Consider the following 16,238-nt stretch of genomic DNA (forward strand, 5'->3'; position numbering starts at 1 on the left):
ATTTTTCTGATTTACTCATCCCAATGTTCTTTCTTCAGTTGAAAAGAAATGAAGGTTTTTGAGGAAAACATTCCAGGATTTTTCTCCATATAGTGGACTTCAATGGGGATCAGCAGGTTAAAGGTCCAAATAGCAGTGTCGTTGCAGCTTCAAAGGGCTCTACATGATCCCAGCCAAGGAATAAGACCCTTTTGTAGTGAAACGGTCAGTTTTGGTCATTTTCTGAAAAAATAACAATGTATATACTTTCTACCCACAAATGCTCAACTTGCACTAGCTCTACGATGTGCATTTGTGACGTCACGCATTACATAATTATGTTGGAAAGGTCTTAGGTTAGGTTAGTTCTTCGTCTGTGTACTTTGGTTCAAAAAGGTGGGGTAGGGGGAAAAACTCCATCTCATTTTCTCCTCCAACTTCAAGATCATACGACATCATTGTTTTACCTTTTTTTTTTTTAATAAATGACGTTTAACCTTTTTTGCATGTTCCCTTTCTCACTGGGTCAGTACTACATCACACCTGACCTTTCCAGCGTGACTATGTAATGCATGAAGTCGAGCTAGTGCAATACCAGCATTTGTGGTTAAAAAGTATATACATTTTTGAGCTGGGATCGTGTAGGGCCCTTTGAAGCTGCATTAAAACTGCAATTGGACCTTCAACCTGTTGGCTCCCATTGAAGTCCACTATATGGAGAAAAGTCCTGAAATATTTTCCTCAGAGAGCTAAATTTCTTTTCAACTGAAGAAAGAAAGACATGAACATCTTGGATGACATGGGGGTGAGTAACAGACAACATGAGAAAAAAAGGTTATTTAAACATGCCAAAAAAGACACTACTAAACAAACGTATCTTATGATTTTTTTTTTTTTATTTAAAAAATTAGTTCACTTCCAGAATAAAAATTCTCTGATAATTTACTCACTCACATGAAATTTTTATTCTGGTAGAAACTAATTCTTTTTAAATCAAATTTTGTAATGACTTGATTGAACTGCTTGAAGTTTATAAAAATAAGATTAAAATGCCCCAAAACTAGCAAGATTAAAATCTTACAAATTAACAAGTGGAATGCAAGTTTAATTTAAAAATTAACAGTTTGTTAGTGACCTTGAAATAGTGTATAATATTAAATATATTTTAAGAATAATATTATTCAAGATAATCTAGTGTAATAAATCTTTGATATAAAAAGAAATATATCTTTTTTATTTGTTTAGTTGAAAGCATCACATTTTTAGGATATTTTTGGACTTTTGGACCCCCATACATCTCTGTGTTATACCTCTGTGGTGCCATTCTGTGTTAAACATGCTACAGTCAAACCAAATTTTATTCAGACACCCTTAACATTTCTCACATTATCACAGTTTATTCATTACAGTTGTGCCGCATTTGCAATTAAATAAAAACACTTAAGCAAAACATGGTCAAGTCAAAGTAAAATTTAAAAAAAAAAAATTAGGTCCCAAATTTTATTTTTATGTTTTTTCTTTAAAGGAACACTCCACTTTTTTTGGAAATAGGCTCATTCTCCAACTCCCCCAGAGTTAATAAATTGAGTTTTATCATTTTGAAATCCATTCAGCCGTTCTCCTGTTCTGGCGATATCACTTTTAGCATAGCTTAGCATAGATCATTGAATCCTATTAGACCAATAGCATCACGTTCAAAAATGACCAACGAGTTTTGATATTTATCCTATTTAAAACTTGACTCTTCTGTAGTAATATCGTGTACTAAGACCGGCGGAAAATGTAAAGCTGCGATTTTCTAGGCTGATAAGATTAGGAACTACACTCCCATTCCGGCGTAATAGTCAAGGAAGTGTGCTGCAGTAACATGGCCGAAGCAGGCGGAGTAATATCACACAGCACATGTGCAAATGCTAACCTAGCTGGAAACTAATTTCAGGCGCTGTGTTATATTACTCCGCCTGCTGCGTCCATATTACGGCAGCAAACTTCCTTGACTATTACGCCGGAATGGAAGTGTAGTTCCATCTTATCGGCCTAGAAAATCGCAGCTTTACATTTTCCGCCGGCATTAGTAGACAATATAACTACAGAAGAGTCAAGTTTTAAATAGGACAAATATCAAAACTCGTTGGTCATTTTTGAACGCAATGCTATTGGTCTAATAGGATTCAATGATCTATGCTAAGCTAAGCTATGCTAAAAGTGATATCGCCAGAACAGGAGAACGGCTGAATGGATTTCAAAACGGTAAAACTCAACTTATTAACTCGGGGGGAGTTGGACAATGAGCCTATTTCCAAAAAAAGTGGAGTGTTCCTTTAAGTATTTTTAGGTATAATACATCACTGTTTATTTTGTGTCCTGAACCCACTAGTCAAAAAAAATATATCAAAAATGACATCTTGTGTCTGAATAATTTTTGATTTGACTGATGTTCATATAAGACATTTTGTCTTTTCTAGCTCAAAGATTCTTCCCACAAACCCTGAGAGGACACAGAGAGTGTGACCAACCAGTGCCTGCAACCAAACCATCCTGAAAGGAAAAGGCATCTAGCCATACCTCAGAGGCACTGAGCGACCAGAATATTCGACATATTCAGCCGAACATTTTCTGAAGCCCTTCAGCCATTCTCTGATTATTCTTCTTGGATAAAGTAATGCATTTAATGCACACACACACACACACACACACACACACACACACTTGGCCACGTGCAGCTCATCAGTCAGAAGGGCAGAGAGATGTGGGCTGTTAGCACTCTCTCTCTCTCCTCCCACACGCCTGTCACTGTATCCTGTTTCTCAGCGCCGAGCACATAGTAGACGCACAATCATCTCCACACCCCCCCAAGCACACTGTCACCGAGCTCAAGCTTTAAATAGCTGTAAATTAAGAGCGAGTCTGAAAACTGAGTGCAAAAGTCTTACATTAAATCGGATGCAAATAATTTCAGTAAAAAAGGGCCGTACTGTAGATTTGCTGAAGAGATAAACTCTGCCTGACTACAGGAGGTGGATCTAATCAGCTGTAGATTTTCACACACATGCGCGCGCACGCTCTCCATCTCTCCAGAGTCTCTTCTCCAGCTCCCACATGGTTTTTGATATCCCCCTCCATCCACCAGAGCCATAGATCCAGGTTGCCAGGCAACCCCTAAAATCCCCAAAGACAGACGCGCTCAAGCCTGCGCTCGGATAGATCAGCGCTCATGCAACATGACACATATATATACCGAGATGTACAGAAAGAGAGCGGTTGCCATGGTGATTTCTGTAGGTTGGCTGCAAAAGCTTCCCTAAATGTTGCTTTCTGTAAAGGACGAATGACAAAAAGGACAAACAAGGTTGAGAGCTTCAAGTTCATGTTCTTTTATTGGAAAAAAAATCAAAAGACGAGCATGTACAACTTGGAATGAACATAAACAGAACTGAAGGTGGGCAGTCGAAACAAACCCCTGGCAGCCAAAGCCCTCTTTCGCACTCTCCAGAGAAAAAAATAAAAATAATAATAATAAAATCGACATGCTCACGGTCAGAGCCCAGAGAAGAACTAAAGATAAAAACATTTATGGTACAGTCACCGTTGCCCTTACCGGAAAAAGCCTTCACGTAAGGTGAAAGGTCACGACGCCCTGAAACCCCCCCAAGTCAAACCCCTCCCGCTAAACGCCCCTACTGTCGGGCACAATGCACAAAGAAACAAAACTCCAAATATCCTGACATGCCAAACATAGTTGAAAATCTCTTAACTGCTCATTTTTCTTAAAAATATCTCTTTATTTAGTTATTGAAGCAAACTGCAAAGGTCCCATTCATTCGTCCTCGATGCAGATTCCGAAATCCCGCCCACCACCCGATCCCATATTCAAACCTCTTTTAAATCAGAACGCTCCGACAGACATCGCTGAGGTTTCCGCCCCGATAGCGGCTCTGAACTCAAGCTGCATGCATGTAGAACAGAAACAGGAAGTAGAAGACGATTGGCCAGCCCAAACATCGCCACTAGCAAATGGAACCAGTTAAGCAGTTCACCATATGCTTTTACTTTAGTTTCTGAAGGTTTGATATCAGGATTAATTCATTGATCTTTTTGTAGATGTCTAAGCAGTTCTTTGGGAACAGGACCACTAACCAGTACATGCAGGTCATTTATGTTTTTTTTTTCGTTTTTGTTTTATATATTTTTTCTATATATGGACATTTTCCTTTTTTAACATTCAGTTTTTTTTCTATACAGAAACAGTATGAATAAATGAATATTTTTGCGTAAGAGGTAAGTAAAACATTTGACTGATTTTTTTTGTCTTCTAAAGAGGTCAGGAGAGAACAGAAGAGCTTCACTTTGCCGTCATCATTTGTACAAATTCTGTGGAGAGAAAAAGAGATTTACACATCAGACAACAACCTACGTTAAATTCATCTCCATTTTTGTATATAGGTCAAAGACAATAAGTATAATACTGCTGTTATTTTTCCAATTTTTTTTTTTAAGTTTTCTGTTTAATTTAATAGCATTTTTGTTTTAGTTTTTTTTGAGTGAAAAATAAATATCATACATTTTTCCCGAATTTACAGAAGAGACCCACTAAAATGCTATTCAGTGTAACAATCTTGTCAGACATATTTACAACAAAAATCAATTTATGACATATTAAAAGACTAATTACTTTCACCCCAAATACTAATTAGTTGTAATTCTACATTTTTAAAAGTTGCCACTATCCTAGGTTTTGCCCAATTGTGACCCTAGACCACAAAACCAGTCATAAGTGTTTATTTTTCAAAATTGATATTTATACATCTTCTCAAAACTGAATAAATAAGCTTTCCATTAAAGTATCTGAAGGTGCAAAAAAATCAAAATATTGAGAAAATAGCCTTTAAAGTTGTCCAAATGAAGTTCTTGTCAATGCATATTAAATTTTGATATAGTTACGATAGGAAACTTAAATAAAAATATCTTGATGAAACATGATCACTACTTAATATCCTAATGATTTTTGCCATAAAGGAAAAAAAATTATAATTTTGACCTATAAAATGTGTTTTTGCCTATTGCTACAAAGCTACTCAAGACTGGTTTTGTGGTCCAGGGTCACATTTGTAAGCAAGAATTTACTCATTAAAACACAATAAAAATTTAATATGCTCCCTTATTATTTTATACATTTTAATATGTACAAGGCAGAATAAGCATGTTGTTTGAATTTTTACATAAATATTGTGTTACACTAAATGACAATGTAACATTGTTTAAACCAAATTTTGACATTTTATTCTCAAGAAACTTATTTGAAACCTTAAAAGTAACACTTTACTTACATTTAATGTCATTTCTATAGACATAAAATCACTTTTGTTAATTTGTTAACGTCTTTGACCCATATATACGCGAATAACCTTACATTATCCAAATCCGAACTACATTATAATAATTGAAGTGGCAATTCATAAAAGTAATGTTTAATCTGCGTAAAATGGTGACCCTTTCCAGGTAATCTCGGTGCACAGCTGCATCGTACCTTCGTAATTGACCTGACCGTCGCCATCAATGTCAGCTTCTCTGATCATTTCGTCGACCTCTTCATCCGTTAGCTTCTCGCCCAGGTTTGTCATGACGTGGCGAAGCTCTGCTGCGCTGATGTAGCCGTTCCCATCCTGCCAGAGACAACAGAGATCAACAAGTCAGTCGTGTCATGCTTTTAAAATATTAAAGCACTAAATCCAAAGTAGGTGATTTTGAAAACATTCAATGACGTATTGTAAGGGGCAGCAGTGGTAACATTCAACAAAGGGAAGCAACTGAGCTCGATGAGGATTTTTCCGAAACATTTGACAATCAGATGTCCCAGTAAACTTGTAGAGAGAAATGTCTGACTGTGGAAATGATTGTGCTATGAATCCTTTCAAACCAGCTGCAGCTTTACATGAAACAAGGGCTTGTTATTTAGTTTTCCAAGGGTTGGTTTGTTTTTTCCTGCCTCCTCACTCTTTCCATGGAAGCAAAAACATCATCTTCCCACAATGCACTCTTCTTTTCAGCACTGACCTTGTCGAACACTCGGAAAGCCTCGCGGATCTCCTCCTCGCTGTCGGTGTCTTTCATTTTCCGGGCCATCATTGTCAGAAACTCAGGAAAGTCAATGGTTCCATTACCTGAAAGAAACAGAGAAAGAATAAACAGATATGGTCAGAGATGTTTGGGAAAACTCGGATAATGAGTGCATAAATAGGAGTACACATGCAGGCGAACCAAAATGTGTTCAGATACCCTGCAAAATTTCTCACATTATCAGTTTATTCAGTATAGTTTAGAAAATGGTAATAAAATTACAAGAACTCAGAGTTAAACTGTGTCAGAACAAATTCATCTTGATAATCACAAATGAATTACAATCAAACCAAAATTATTCAGACACCTTCAAAATTTCTCCTGTTCTGGCGATATCATTTTCAGCATAGCTTAGCATAGATCACCGAATCCTATTAGACCAATATAGCATCGCGTTTAAAAATGACCAACAAGTTTCAATATTTTTTTAATTTGCTGCCGTAACATGGAAGCAGGCGCAGTAATATCACGCAGTGCCTGAAATTAGTTCCCAGCTAGGTAACTTCCAATGTGACCGGCGTGATATTACTGCGCCTGCTTCGGCCATGTTACGGCAGCAAACTTCCTTGACTATTATGCCGGAATGGGAGTGTAGTTCCTCATCTTATTGGCCTAGAAAATCACAGCTTTACATTTTCCGCCGTTTTAGTACACGATATAACTACAGAAGAGTCATTTTAAATAGGAAAAATATTGAAACTCGGTCATTTTCCATTTTCCAAAAAAAGTGGAGTGTTCCTTTAAAGCAGGTGGTAATTTGCACTGCTCTTGCTATTGTGCTGGTCATTATGGAAATGATCTGGCTGCATCTATGTTCTTTAATGTGTGAATTATTAGTAAATCACATGCTGAAATTTCCCCTTCCATTGGCGCTTTTATGGAATTGCGCTCTAATTGTAATTTGGCCTGTTTAGTAAATCTGGCCCTAGTAATTTAATAAAAGTAAAAAGTGACAGTGGACAAAATGAGTCAAAAGTAGCATGGATATATTTGTAGAAATAGCCAAAGTCAAAATTATAGATTTTTCTTTTATGCCAAAAATCGTTAGGATATTAAGTAAAGATCATATTCCATGAAGATATTATATATCAAAACTTGATTTTTGATTAGTAATATGCATTGCTAAGAACTTTATTTGGACATCTTTAAAGGCGATTTTTTGCACCCTCAGATTTCAGATCTTCAAATAGTTGTATCTCAGCCAAATATTGTATCCATACATTCAATTCAATCAATTTCAATTTCACTTTATTGTTGGAATTTCTTCCAAAAATTGTCTTGCATCCTATTTGCGTTTACTGTCTAACATTAATTCACAACAATACACATTACACAATACAAATACATTCAAAGACATACATGTCAATACCAATCCATCTACTGTTCAAATACTTAAGTATCCTCCCTTCCTCCGAGTATTACTGCCTACTTTGACCCCCAGTTCTGGTTAATTAATTTTACTGACTGATGAACAAAAGATTTCCGTAATCTATTCGTTCTGGCATATGGTACTCTCAAGTCTTCTATTTGATGGCAACGGTTGATATTCCTTATATAGAATATGGGAACAGTCAGACATAATTTTATGTGTCAAGGACAGCATTTTTTTCTTATACAACTCATGAAAACTTGGCTCAAGGCTTTGACCCACGGTCTTAGAACAGTTTGATATCAGCCTTGCCATCAATGGAATCAATGGAAAGCTTTCAGATGATGTATAAATCTCAAATTAAAAAAATTGACCCTTATGACTGGTTTTGTTGTCTTTATATCTTTAGCAACCTCAAAATAAAGATGCATTTTTAATGCTGTAAATGTACTTGTAGCATTTAAAATGATTTATTTAGTTTTTTGACTTTCATGTTTAATTCATTAAGACAAAACAAGGCCGAGTTGTAATATTTTTCCATTACTAATTTGATTCTAAACAAGCAATGTTGACAGTTGTTTTTTTCAGCCTGAAATGAGTTTTTTATTTCCCTTGACGTTTAACCAAGCTGAGGTGGGATATTTCCATTACACGGGACAAATATGACGTCCTCCTGTGTGCATGCATGTGTGAAAATGATCACTATAGCCATTCCCAGAGGGCTCACACTGCGTGTGTAATCTGACAATGTGGGTGTAGACACGTGCTTACGTATGTGTGTGTGTGTGTGTGTGTGTGTGTGTGTGTGTGTGTGTGTGTGTGTTTTTCTTCACATCGCATGTTCTTCTCACTGCAGCTCTTCACAAACACTCTCTCGATTCCATCGCCACCACTGCCAAAGTGGATTATGTAAAGGATTCCATGAGGCCTTTATTACCTGCTGTTATTCAACGGGCTTTACTGCTGTCTGACCTACAAAAATGACTCCATACCGCACAATCCCATCTGTAAATAATCAGTATATCAGAAACCCAGAGCGCTCTGCGTGATCTAACGACACGTTAAAATGACACTAGCGTTAAAGGACACCATTGCATACTGCAACACAGCTAATTACATCAGCTGTAACATGAGAAGCATCCCAGGCGTATTACATTTGGTGTTATCTGTGAGCTTGCTTGCTTGCACACAAGCTAATTACAAAACAAGATAACCGTTTAATCGCTGAGAACAACAGCTCTCGATAGGAAGGTGTCCCTAACATAATCTTTGGTCATTTGAAGCACAGTGTTGACTGCCTACTCTGCACTGAAGCAAACATTATAGTATAGTGTAGGTAGCATATCTTGATAGATAACATTACTTTTTGTCACAAATAGATCCATCTATAATTCCTAAAGTCTGAACTGAATCCAACTCACCGTCAGCATCCACCTCGTTGATCATGTCCTGCAGTTCAGCCTCCGTGGGATTCTGCCCCAGTGAGCGCATCACTGTGCCCAGCTCTTTGGTTGTGATGGTACCATCACCATCCTTATCAAACAAGGAGAAAGCCTCCTTAAACTCTGTGAGGCAACAGATGAAAATAGCATTAAAATCTCAAAATTTATTAGGGTTCTAAAGTACTTAAATTTGACTTTTAAAATTTAAAGCGTGGGAAACCCTTGAAAATAGCAATATTCATGAAGAGGTACTTGCAAAGTATCTTTTTACGCAATTCAAAAAACATCTTTTTTGCTTATTTCAGTTAATGTCAGAAAACTAGTGAGCTAAGCTTGTAGTAGTACTGACAGTATTGTGTGAACATGGCTGAAGGCGTGAAAAGACGAACAGATGAACCGAATCAACTGAGTGAATCATTTATGCTGGAACTGCTCTGTTTGATTCAAACTCATGACTTCGATCATTCTTTTAAAAATCATGTAGTGAGGAGTGAAAAAAACTCGGAATTAGTTAAAACACTGCGTCGCAAAATGTTTTGAGGAGCTCTTAACATTTCGCGTACCGTGAATCATTTGTTTCATATCGGGACTTCAGTTTAGGAATCATTTGATTTAGATCAGACTTTGCATATCACAAATGATTTGATTCAGATCGGGACTTCGAAGTGCGTTTTGCGAATCATTCAATTTAGATCAGAACGGGTTTGTGAATCATTTTGCAAATTGAACGATTCAAATCAAATGATTTGTGATACGCAATTTAAAGTCCCGATCTAAATCAAATCAATACACAAAGTTCCGATCTAAGTCGAATGATTTGCGATCCGTGCTCTGAGTTCTGATCTGAAATGATGGTCCGTGAATGACTGTTCAGATCGGAACTTCGGAATGCAGATTGTGAAGCATTTGATTCAGATTGGGACTTCAGAGCATGTATGGCAAATCATTTGTTTCAGATCAGGATTTTGGAGTGATTTCGTCAAATTTTGAAAAGTGAAAGTCCTGAAATTTAATTTTACATTATTTGTACAAACCCTGATATGTGAACCCCTTATTTCCTGAATCGTTTGTCCAAATGAAGGGCAGGTGTACTCATTGTAAGCAGTTAATATGTGACTTTCATCCTTGACAATGAAGTTAATTCAGGCCATGTTTACACCACAAACACACACAGATTGGCTTACCAGCAATTTGTTCCTCGGTGAGTTGGTCAGCCTGGAAAAGGAGAAGGGGAAAAAAGTGATGAGTAAACGAGTGTCATAAACATATATATTCATGGTTTCATTGTGCTAAGCACTTTAGAAACTGCGCAAACCCTAATAGCACAGATGTCCTGTCATGAAGACAACAAGTCACAAAATCGAGATCAAACCACTGCACATCCAAAGTCTAAAGCTTTCTTAAAAAGCAGAAACATCTACTTTATCTGCATCCTCGCTCCCTGATACTGACACTCAACGCTTAACCAAATCAATGCCATCAAACAAGAACAAGGCAAATTACCACTTTGACCTCTAATTCATAAACAGCTAAATGTATTCAAAGATAACGCAACCTTTAAACCATCAAACTGAATGTCGGTCAGATCAGCCACCAGCCTCTTCGCCTTGGGTTCATTGGCCCAGCCATCAGTCTTCTTCACATCTTGCCTGTCCATTTTAACTGGTGCCTTCCTTGGTTTGACCTCAGCTGTGGGGCTTTTCAATAAGGTCAGGCCATCGACCGCTCCTCGGACCATCACCAGACCTTCTGCCAAGCACTCAGTCCGCTTGGCGTTTTGCACGCCTTGCCGTCTGACATCCCCAAGCTCACTCCGGCAGTGTTGGAGACAGTTCTTCAAATCCTGGACATCTCGCACCACGCTGTCAATGCGGCTGTTGGTGGAGTCCACCAGCATCTGCAGGAAGGACTTGTAGTTTCTCTCCTGTAGCTCGATCAGCTCTTTATAAAAGAACTGCTGCTGGTCGAGGAGATCATACACCATGGTTAATGAGACCAAGTCCTCCTCAGGATAAATGACAGGTCTCTTTGGAGGCATTCTGGTCTTTGCGAGTAGACGTTACCTCAAGCACGTAGCGGCGAGTCTGGCTGATCAAGCTGATGAACAACGGACCCCGAGAGAGCTCACCTGACCCTGGAGGCCAGTGTTACTGTACCAACCTCCCAGGCCGCATTGGGTATCGCTCAGCAAGATATTAGGCCGATTTTAGAGAAGCTTAACGTCAGCAACTCACTACGGTTACAAAGCCGAGGGTCAGGGATCGCTTCCATTTGAACTTAGTCAAATGGGCGACCCATCAGGTCAAATTGGAATGTATTCAAAAGTACACAGTCAAGTACACAGAATGACAGCTAAACCAAAGGAAGGTTTTAAGGTTTGTCTGTCCTGTGGTCATCTCAGTTTACAGCAAGCCCTGGGTTTGCGTTTATATCTCTATCTCTTTGATCATCTGAGTGGCATCGCGTCTCTGCTAATTGTGGAAACACCTCTATCCGTCTGTGAACACAATGGCAGGTTTTACCTTTCCCTGCACGGATGCATTATCTCACCTGTCTCACTGTTCTTGTGATCAAGTTTGTTTTTCTCTGCCCTTCCTTCCCTGGGGGTCCTGTTAGCCTGAGGGTTAGGATCTGGGCTGCTAGCATAAAGATTGTGAGTTCAAATCCAGGTAGGGACAAAATATGACCTGGAGAGTTACAAAGGTCCCTTCTATGCTGTTGTGCAAGGCATCTCGGCACATGTTGCTCAATTTAGTGTCCATAATTCCCTTGAAATTTAACCTAAATATGAAGATATGTCCTTTACCCTTGTTAAAGTCCCTAATCATTAAAGTAGCTACAAATCATCAGAGTGAATTGTATTATTGAAAATAAAGTGTATGAGTGTGAAGATTTGGTGCAGTTCCTCAGATTATGACTTCCTGAATGCAAACTCATAATTGATTTTAAGGGTGTGTTCACACTTGTCATGTTTGGTTTGATTAAAATGAACTCTGGTGCAATTGCTCTGTTAGTGTGGTTCATTTGAGTAAGTGTGAATGCTGCCATCCGAACCCTGGTGCGCACCAAACAAGTGGACTGAGACCACTAAAAAGATGGGTCTCGGTCTGCTTCCAAACTGACTCTGGTGCGGTTCGAATGAATTATGAATGCAACATGGACCAAATACCTCTAAATGAACCAAAAACAAGAAGTAATGACAAGATGTGATGCGATGCTATGCGACATGATTTCACGAAGGGAACAAACGTTGTATCCAAAACAAAATGAGCAGAGGGCAAGCGTGGAGCAACAGGGTGGTAAAGTGCCTTTTATGAAGTCTTTGTGAGTTCGCAGCAGGGATGGAAATTAGCACCCGCCACCAGCCAAATGTGGGTGATTTTGTGTTGTGGCGGGTAAACTCGCTCCCCCCCAGACCAATTAGGTTGTGAACGTTATCACTATGTCTTTAGGTTCGGTATCTTTAGGTTCGCTGTAAAAAAAAGCGAGTGTGAATGCTAAGTGGACCAGGACCAAATGTATCATTTTCCTTTTTGGTCCGGACCAAATGAACCAAACAAACTGAACTACAAGTGTAAACAATGCTTGGAGAAGTCCCACATATGTCACCAGAGGAGTCTGTATTTTCACTGAAAGACTGAGTTACGACATTCTGAATAAAGAAAATGAGATGATAAAACAAATGCATGTATGATTCGTTCATTGTAAGATCAACAACATGCATAGGAAAAATGATGACTTTGTCATCAACTTTGTTGTCCAAAGTGTTTACACTATATGCACAAGAGTGATGACACATCTCTATCTTCGGTTGCACCAGCAGTATCCCATCTTCAAAAAAAAAAAAAAAAAAGGCTCTGGTAGCTTACTTCCCAAAATGAATTACTCTTAAGAGGCATTTCTTTTCAAAGTCAGCATGAAATGGAAATTGCAATCGTCTTTTTTTCCTTATTGTGACGTATATCTGACTGAAACTGCTTCTTGAATGAAGTAACATAGGGCAGAACTTGATTTTGTCCATTACGAATTTATTTGGATATTTCCCAATTGCTGAAATAGTTTTATTTAGTCACAAGTTTCTGAAGGGGAGGGATTAAAACTCATGAGAGAATGTTTCTTTTTTATATATACATATATATAATAAATGGTGCCTTTAATGAAAAGTTAATGATTTGAAACACTACCCTGTATAATTTACAGTACTGTTAGAGAGAGAATGGACATTATATTTGAAATGCGTCCAAGTTAATGAGAGTCAAATTGAATCAGAATTGGAATCATGTTGAAGCAAATCTACAAAATGAATCAAAACGAATATGGTAATCTGTAACAATATCCAAATGTGTGTTCATTTAGTAAACATTTCAGCTTCTTTCCCTCCAATAATCAATGTGGAAAATGCAACGTCTGCAGATTCCCCATGGACCCTGTCCATAAAGGATAATTTCTTCTCTCCAGCTGATGGGGGAGAACAGGATCCTGTACCTCTACTGGAAGCCTTCCAGGCTGTTTGCCATCCAGCGAGGCTTCAAACATTGAACACCACTGCCAGGAATTTGGCCTGGATCTGAAAACGCTGCGCAATGTTGCCTGGAATCTGGCCTTGATTTAGGGAGTCGCCAAGCGGCAGGAGCAGCTGAGAGAAGGCTGGCCTGGCGCTCGGGATGCCCAGTGTACGATAATGAGTGTGGTATTGCCACTTTCACACCATGTTAACAGGGAGTCCCCAAGGCCCTTAACCATCACGCTGACAGATGCAAACTCTCTACTGAGTCTAGTTCCAGTAACTGTCTTTCTTTACAAAATGAACACCAACATACCCACAACTTAGCACCTAAGACAGGAAGATGGCTGAATATAAACTCATGACCACAACTGTGAAAACAGCTTCCTTATGAACCAGACCAAATGTGTAGTGTAAAAACACTGAAAGAGCAATTCATTGATGGTTAATGGCCATTTCAGCTACCAGGTTACCCAATAAATTCTCTCTTATATATGCGTGTAGTCATTATTGTTTAGCAGTTTAGCTTGAATCTCATTTCAGAGGAGCTTCCAAAGGGCCCGTACGAAGAAGCACAAACTGTTTCTAGACCATTCTACATGATGGGTGAACAGAAAAAAAAAAAAAAAACATGGTTATTTTCCACAAAGGACCCACTGAATCCCATGGCACGACTGCCCGTACAGGCAGGACAGCGAAACTAGAGCTGCATCGTGGCCAGGAAGGTCCTGAAGACGCAACTCGAGGGAGGAAACAGACACCTCACACAGCAACTAGCCATTCATAGTTCATCACAGAGCTGAGATAATTCTCACCAAACAGCACAGGCACAAAAAAAAAAAAAAAAGATTTCTACTGAGCCTTCTGGCATTGTGCTGCGGAAAAGCTGAAGCAGAAGCGTTTGTATGGGCTCATTTAGTCGGCATCGACTTTATTGAACACACTCAGGACATTCTTTCCATGCTTCACGAACAATGTTTGCTTTCTTGAGCTAAAATGCACCATTTAAACAAAGGTTTGTTTATTTTCTCGTTGGGTATCCAGCTGTACGATTTATGAACTCTGTTTCGAGCTCTCATGAGGAAAGATATTCAAGCCCTGAGCCCAGATAATAAACAGACCTGTTACTTTCACAACAAGTCTGAAATGAATCAAATATGTTTGTGCCAACCTAAACTAATACATAAAGCCAACTTGTGGTGCTAGTCCTGCTTATTTTTGACAGATTTCAGTTATTTAAAATTATAATTTTAAGAAGCCTAATAAAACAGCAGCTAAGATGAATAACATGGTCATATATGTAATAATGCTTTTTCTTCAAAAACGAAGCAATGGTCAAACCTTCATTTCACTAACGCTACACTGAACAAGAAACACTTAAATCAAATAACCTCTGTCATCATTTCATCTATCTATCTTTCTTCTGTGAAACAAAAGGAGACTGACAGCACAGTCACCGTTCACTTTCATTGCATCATTTTCCATACATTCAAAGTAAATGGTGACTGAGGCTGTCATTCTGTCTAACAAACATCCTACAGGTTTCCAACGAGTAAATGATAACAGAATTTACATTTTTCCACTTCTTTAAGATCTTTCTATACTCTTTATTCAGACTGGCCTGATTTTGTACAGGAGCTGTCAGTGATGTCTACAGCCAAATCATTTGCTAAAGCAAAGCAAATATTGTCTCAAACATATCAATTACAAATGCAAGCACAATGCGTTCTTATTTAACAGAACGTGAGCACTGATCATCTGTATGCTGCTGTCCAGCACATCACACCATAATAAAACGCGTATGTCACATTTCCTGCCGCACTATGACATCAATAAAACACTGCAACACGTTGAAAATAATAATCAGACGCAACCACCGCTTGCGAAGTGCAGTGAAATACAGAACCGAGTCTAATGCATAATGAAATCAAATTTGCTGTTGCACGAATGCAAACGCAGAAGAGGAAGGCAGGTGGTTAGTCATGTCTATATTAACCGCAATGCGTTAAATACATAAAATATAAACATAGGTTCATAAATGAGTAGTGTATGATAAAAGCCTATACATACCATGTCTGAGGGTGGAGAGTGGACTAGGTTTGTTAATCTACACTAGACTGCAGCGATGCTCCGCTCTCAGTTAAAGCTCCACCTGACCGTGCGACTGTCGCTCGCAGAGTATTGAAGGTGATCCGGTACTATATACAATGGTGTATTCCTCCGCTGTACGGACCCATATCACTCACTTCCGCATAGAGCAGTCATAAGCCCCGCCCACCTACTTATAATAACCACCTCAGTCAGTCCTGAGAAGGAAAAGTGTTTATTTATAATAATAAAAAAGTAAACGAAAAAACATATAGAAATTCAACATTTTCTCATCGCTGTTGGAACAAACACAGCATATTTACAGTGTACTGCATGTAAAAAAAACTTAAACTTAACAGGTTTAATATTATTTACATATAAGTTTAGTGCCATAATTAGTATTTTCTTATTACATAATTTCAATATGTGATCCTGGACCACAAAACCAGTCTTAAGTAGCAGGGGTATATTTGTAGAAATAGCCAACAATTTATTGTATGGGTCAAAATGATCGCTTTTTCTTTTATGCCAAAAATCATTAGGATATTAAGATCATGTATTCATGCACCCATGAAGGTATTTTGTAAAATTCTTACTCTAAATATATCAAAACATAATTTTCGATTAGTAATATGCATTGCTAAGCACTTCATTTTGGACAACTTTAAAGGGAACTTTCTCAATATTTAGATTTTTTGCACCCTCAGATTCCAGATATTCAAATAATTGTATCTCAGCC

General features: G+C 38.3%; 1 protein-coding gene across 1 annotated transcript; it reads right to left on the reverse strand.

Moving 5' to 3' along the window:
• Positions 1–4,132: 4,132 nt before the first annotated feature.
• On the reverse strand, positions 4,133–15,609 carry calm1a (calmodulin 1a). Its single transcript, XM_073826499.1, has 6 exons — positions 15,482–15,609; positions 10,092–10,122; positions 8,887–9,030; positions 6,034–6,140; positions 5,507–5,642; positions 4,133–4,350 (listed from the first exon to the last, which is right to left on the reverse strand). Exons 1-6 carry the CDS (start codon positions 15,482–15,484, stop codon positions 4,322–4,324), a joined length of 450 nt encoding a protein of 149 aa, XP_073682600.1. The 5' UTR covers positions 15,485–15,609; the 3' UTR covers positions 4,133–4,321.
• Positions 15,610–16,238: the final 629 nt, after the last annotated feature.

This window comes from Garra rufa, chromosome 21, assembly GCF_049309525.1.
Source record: "Garra rufa chromosome 21, GarRuf1.0, whole genome shotgun sequence".
Classification (NCBI taxonomy): Eukaryota; Metazoa; Chordata; class Actinopteri; order Cypriniformes; family Cyprinidae; genus Garra; species Garra rufa.

Coding starts and splice junctions, on each gene's coding strand:
- calm1a (XM_073826499.1), bottom strand. Junction 6,141..8,886: donor CAACGAGGTGGATGCTGACG/GTGAGTTGGATT, acceptor TGTTTCTTTCAG/GTAATGGAACCATTGACTTT. Junction 4,351..5,506: donor CGGTCAGGTCAATTACGAAG/GTACGATGCAGC, acceptor TTCTCTCCACAG/AATTTGTACAAATGATGACG.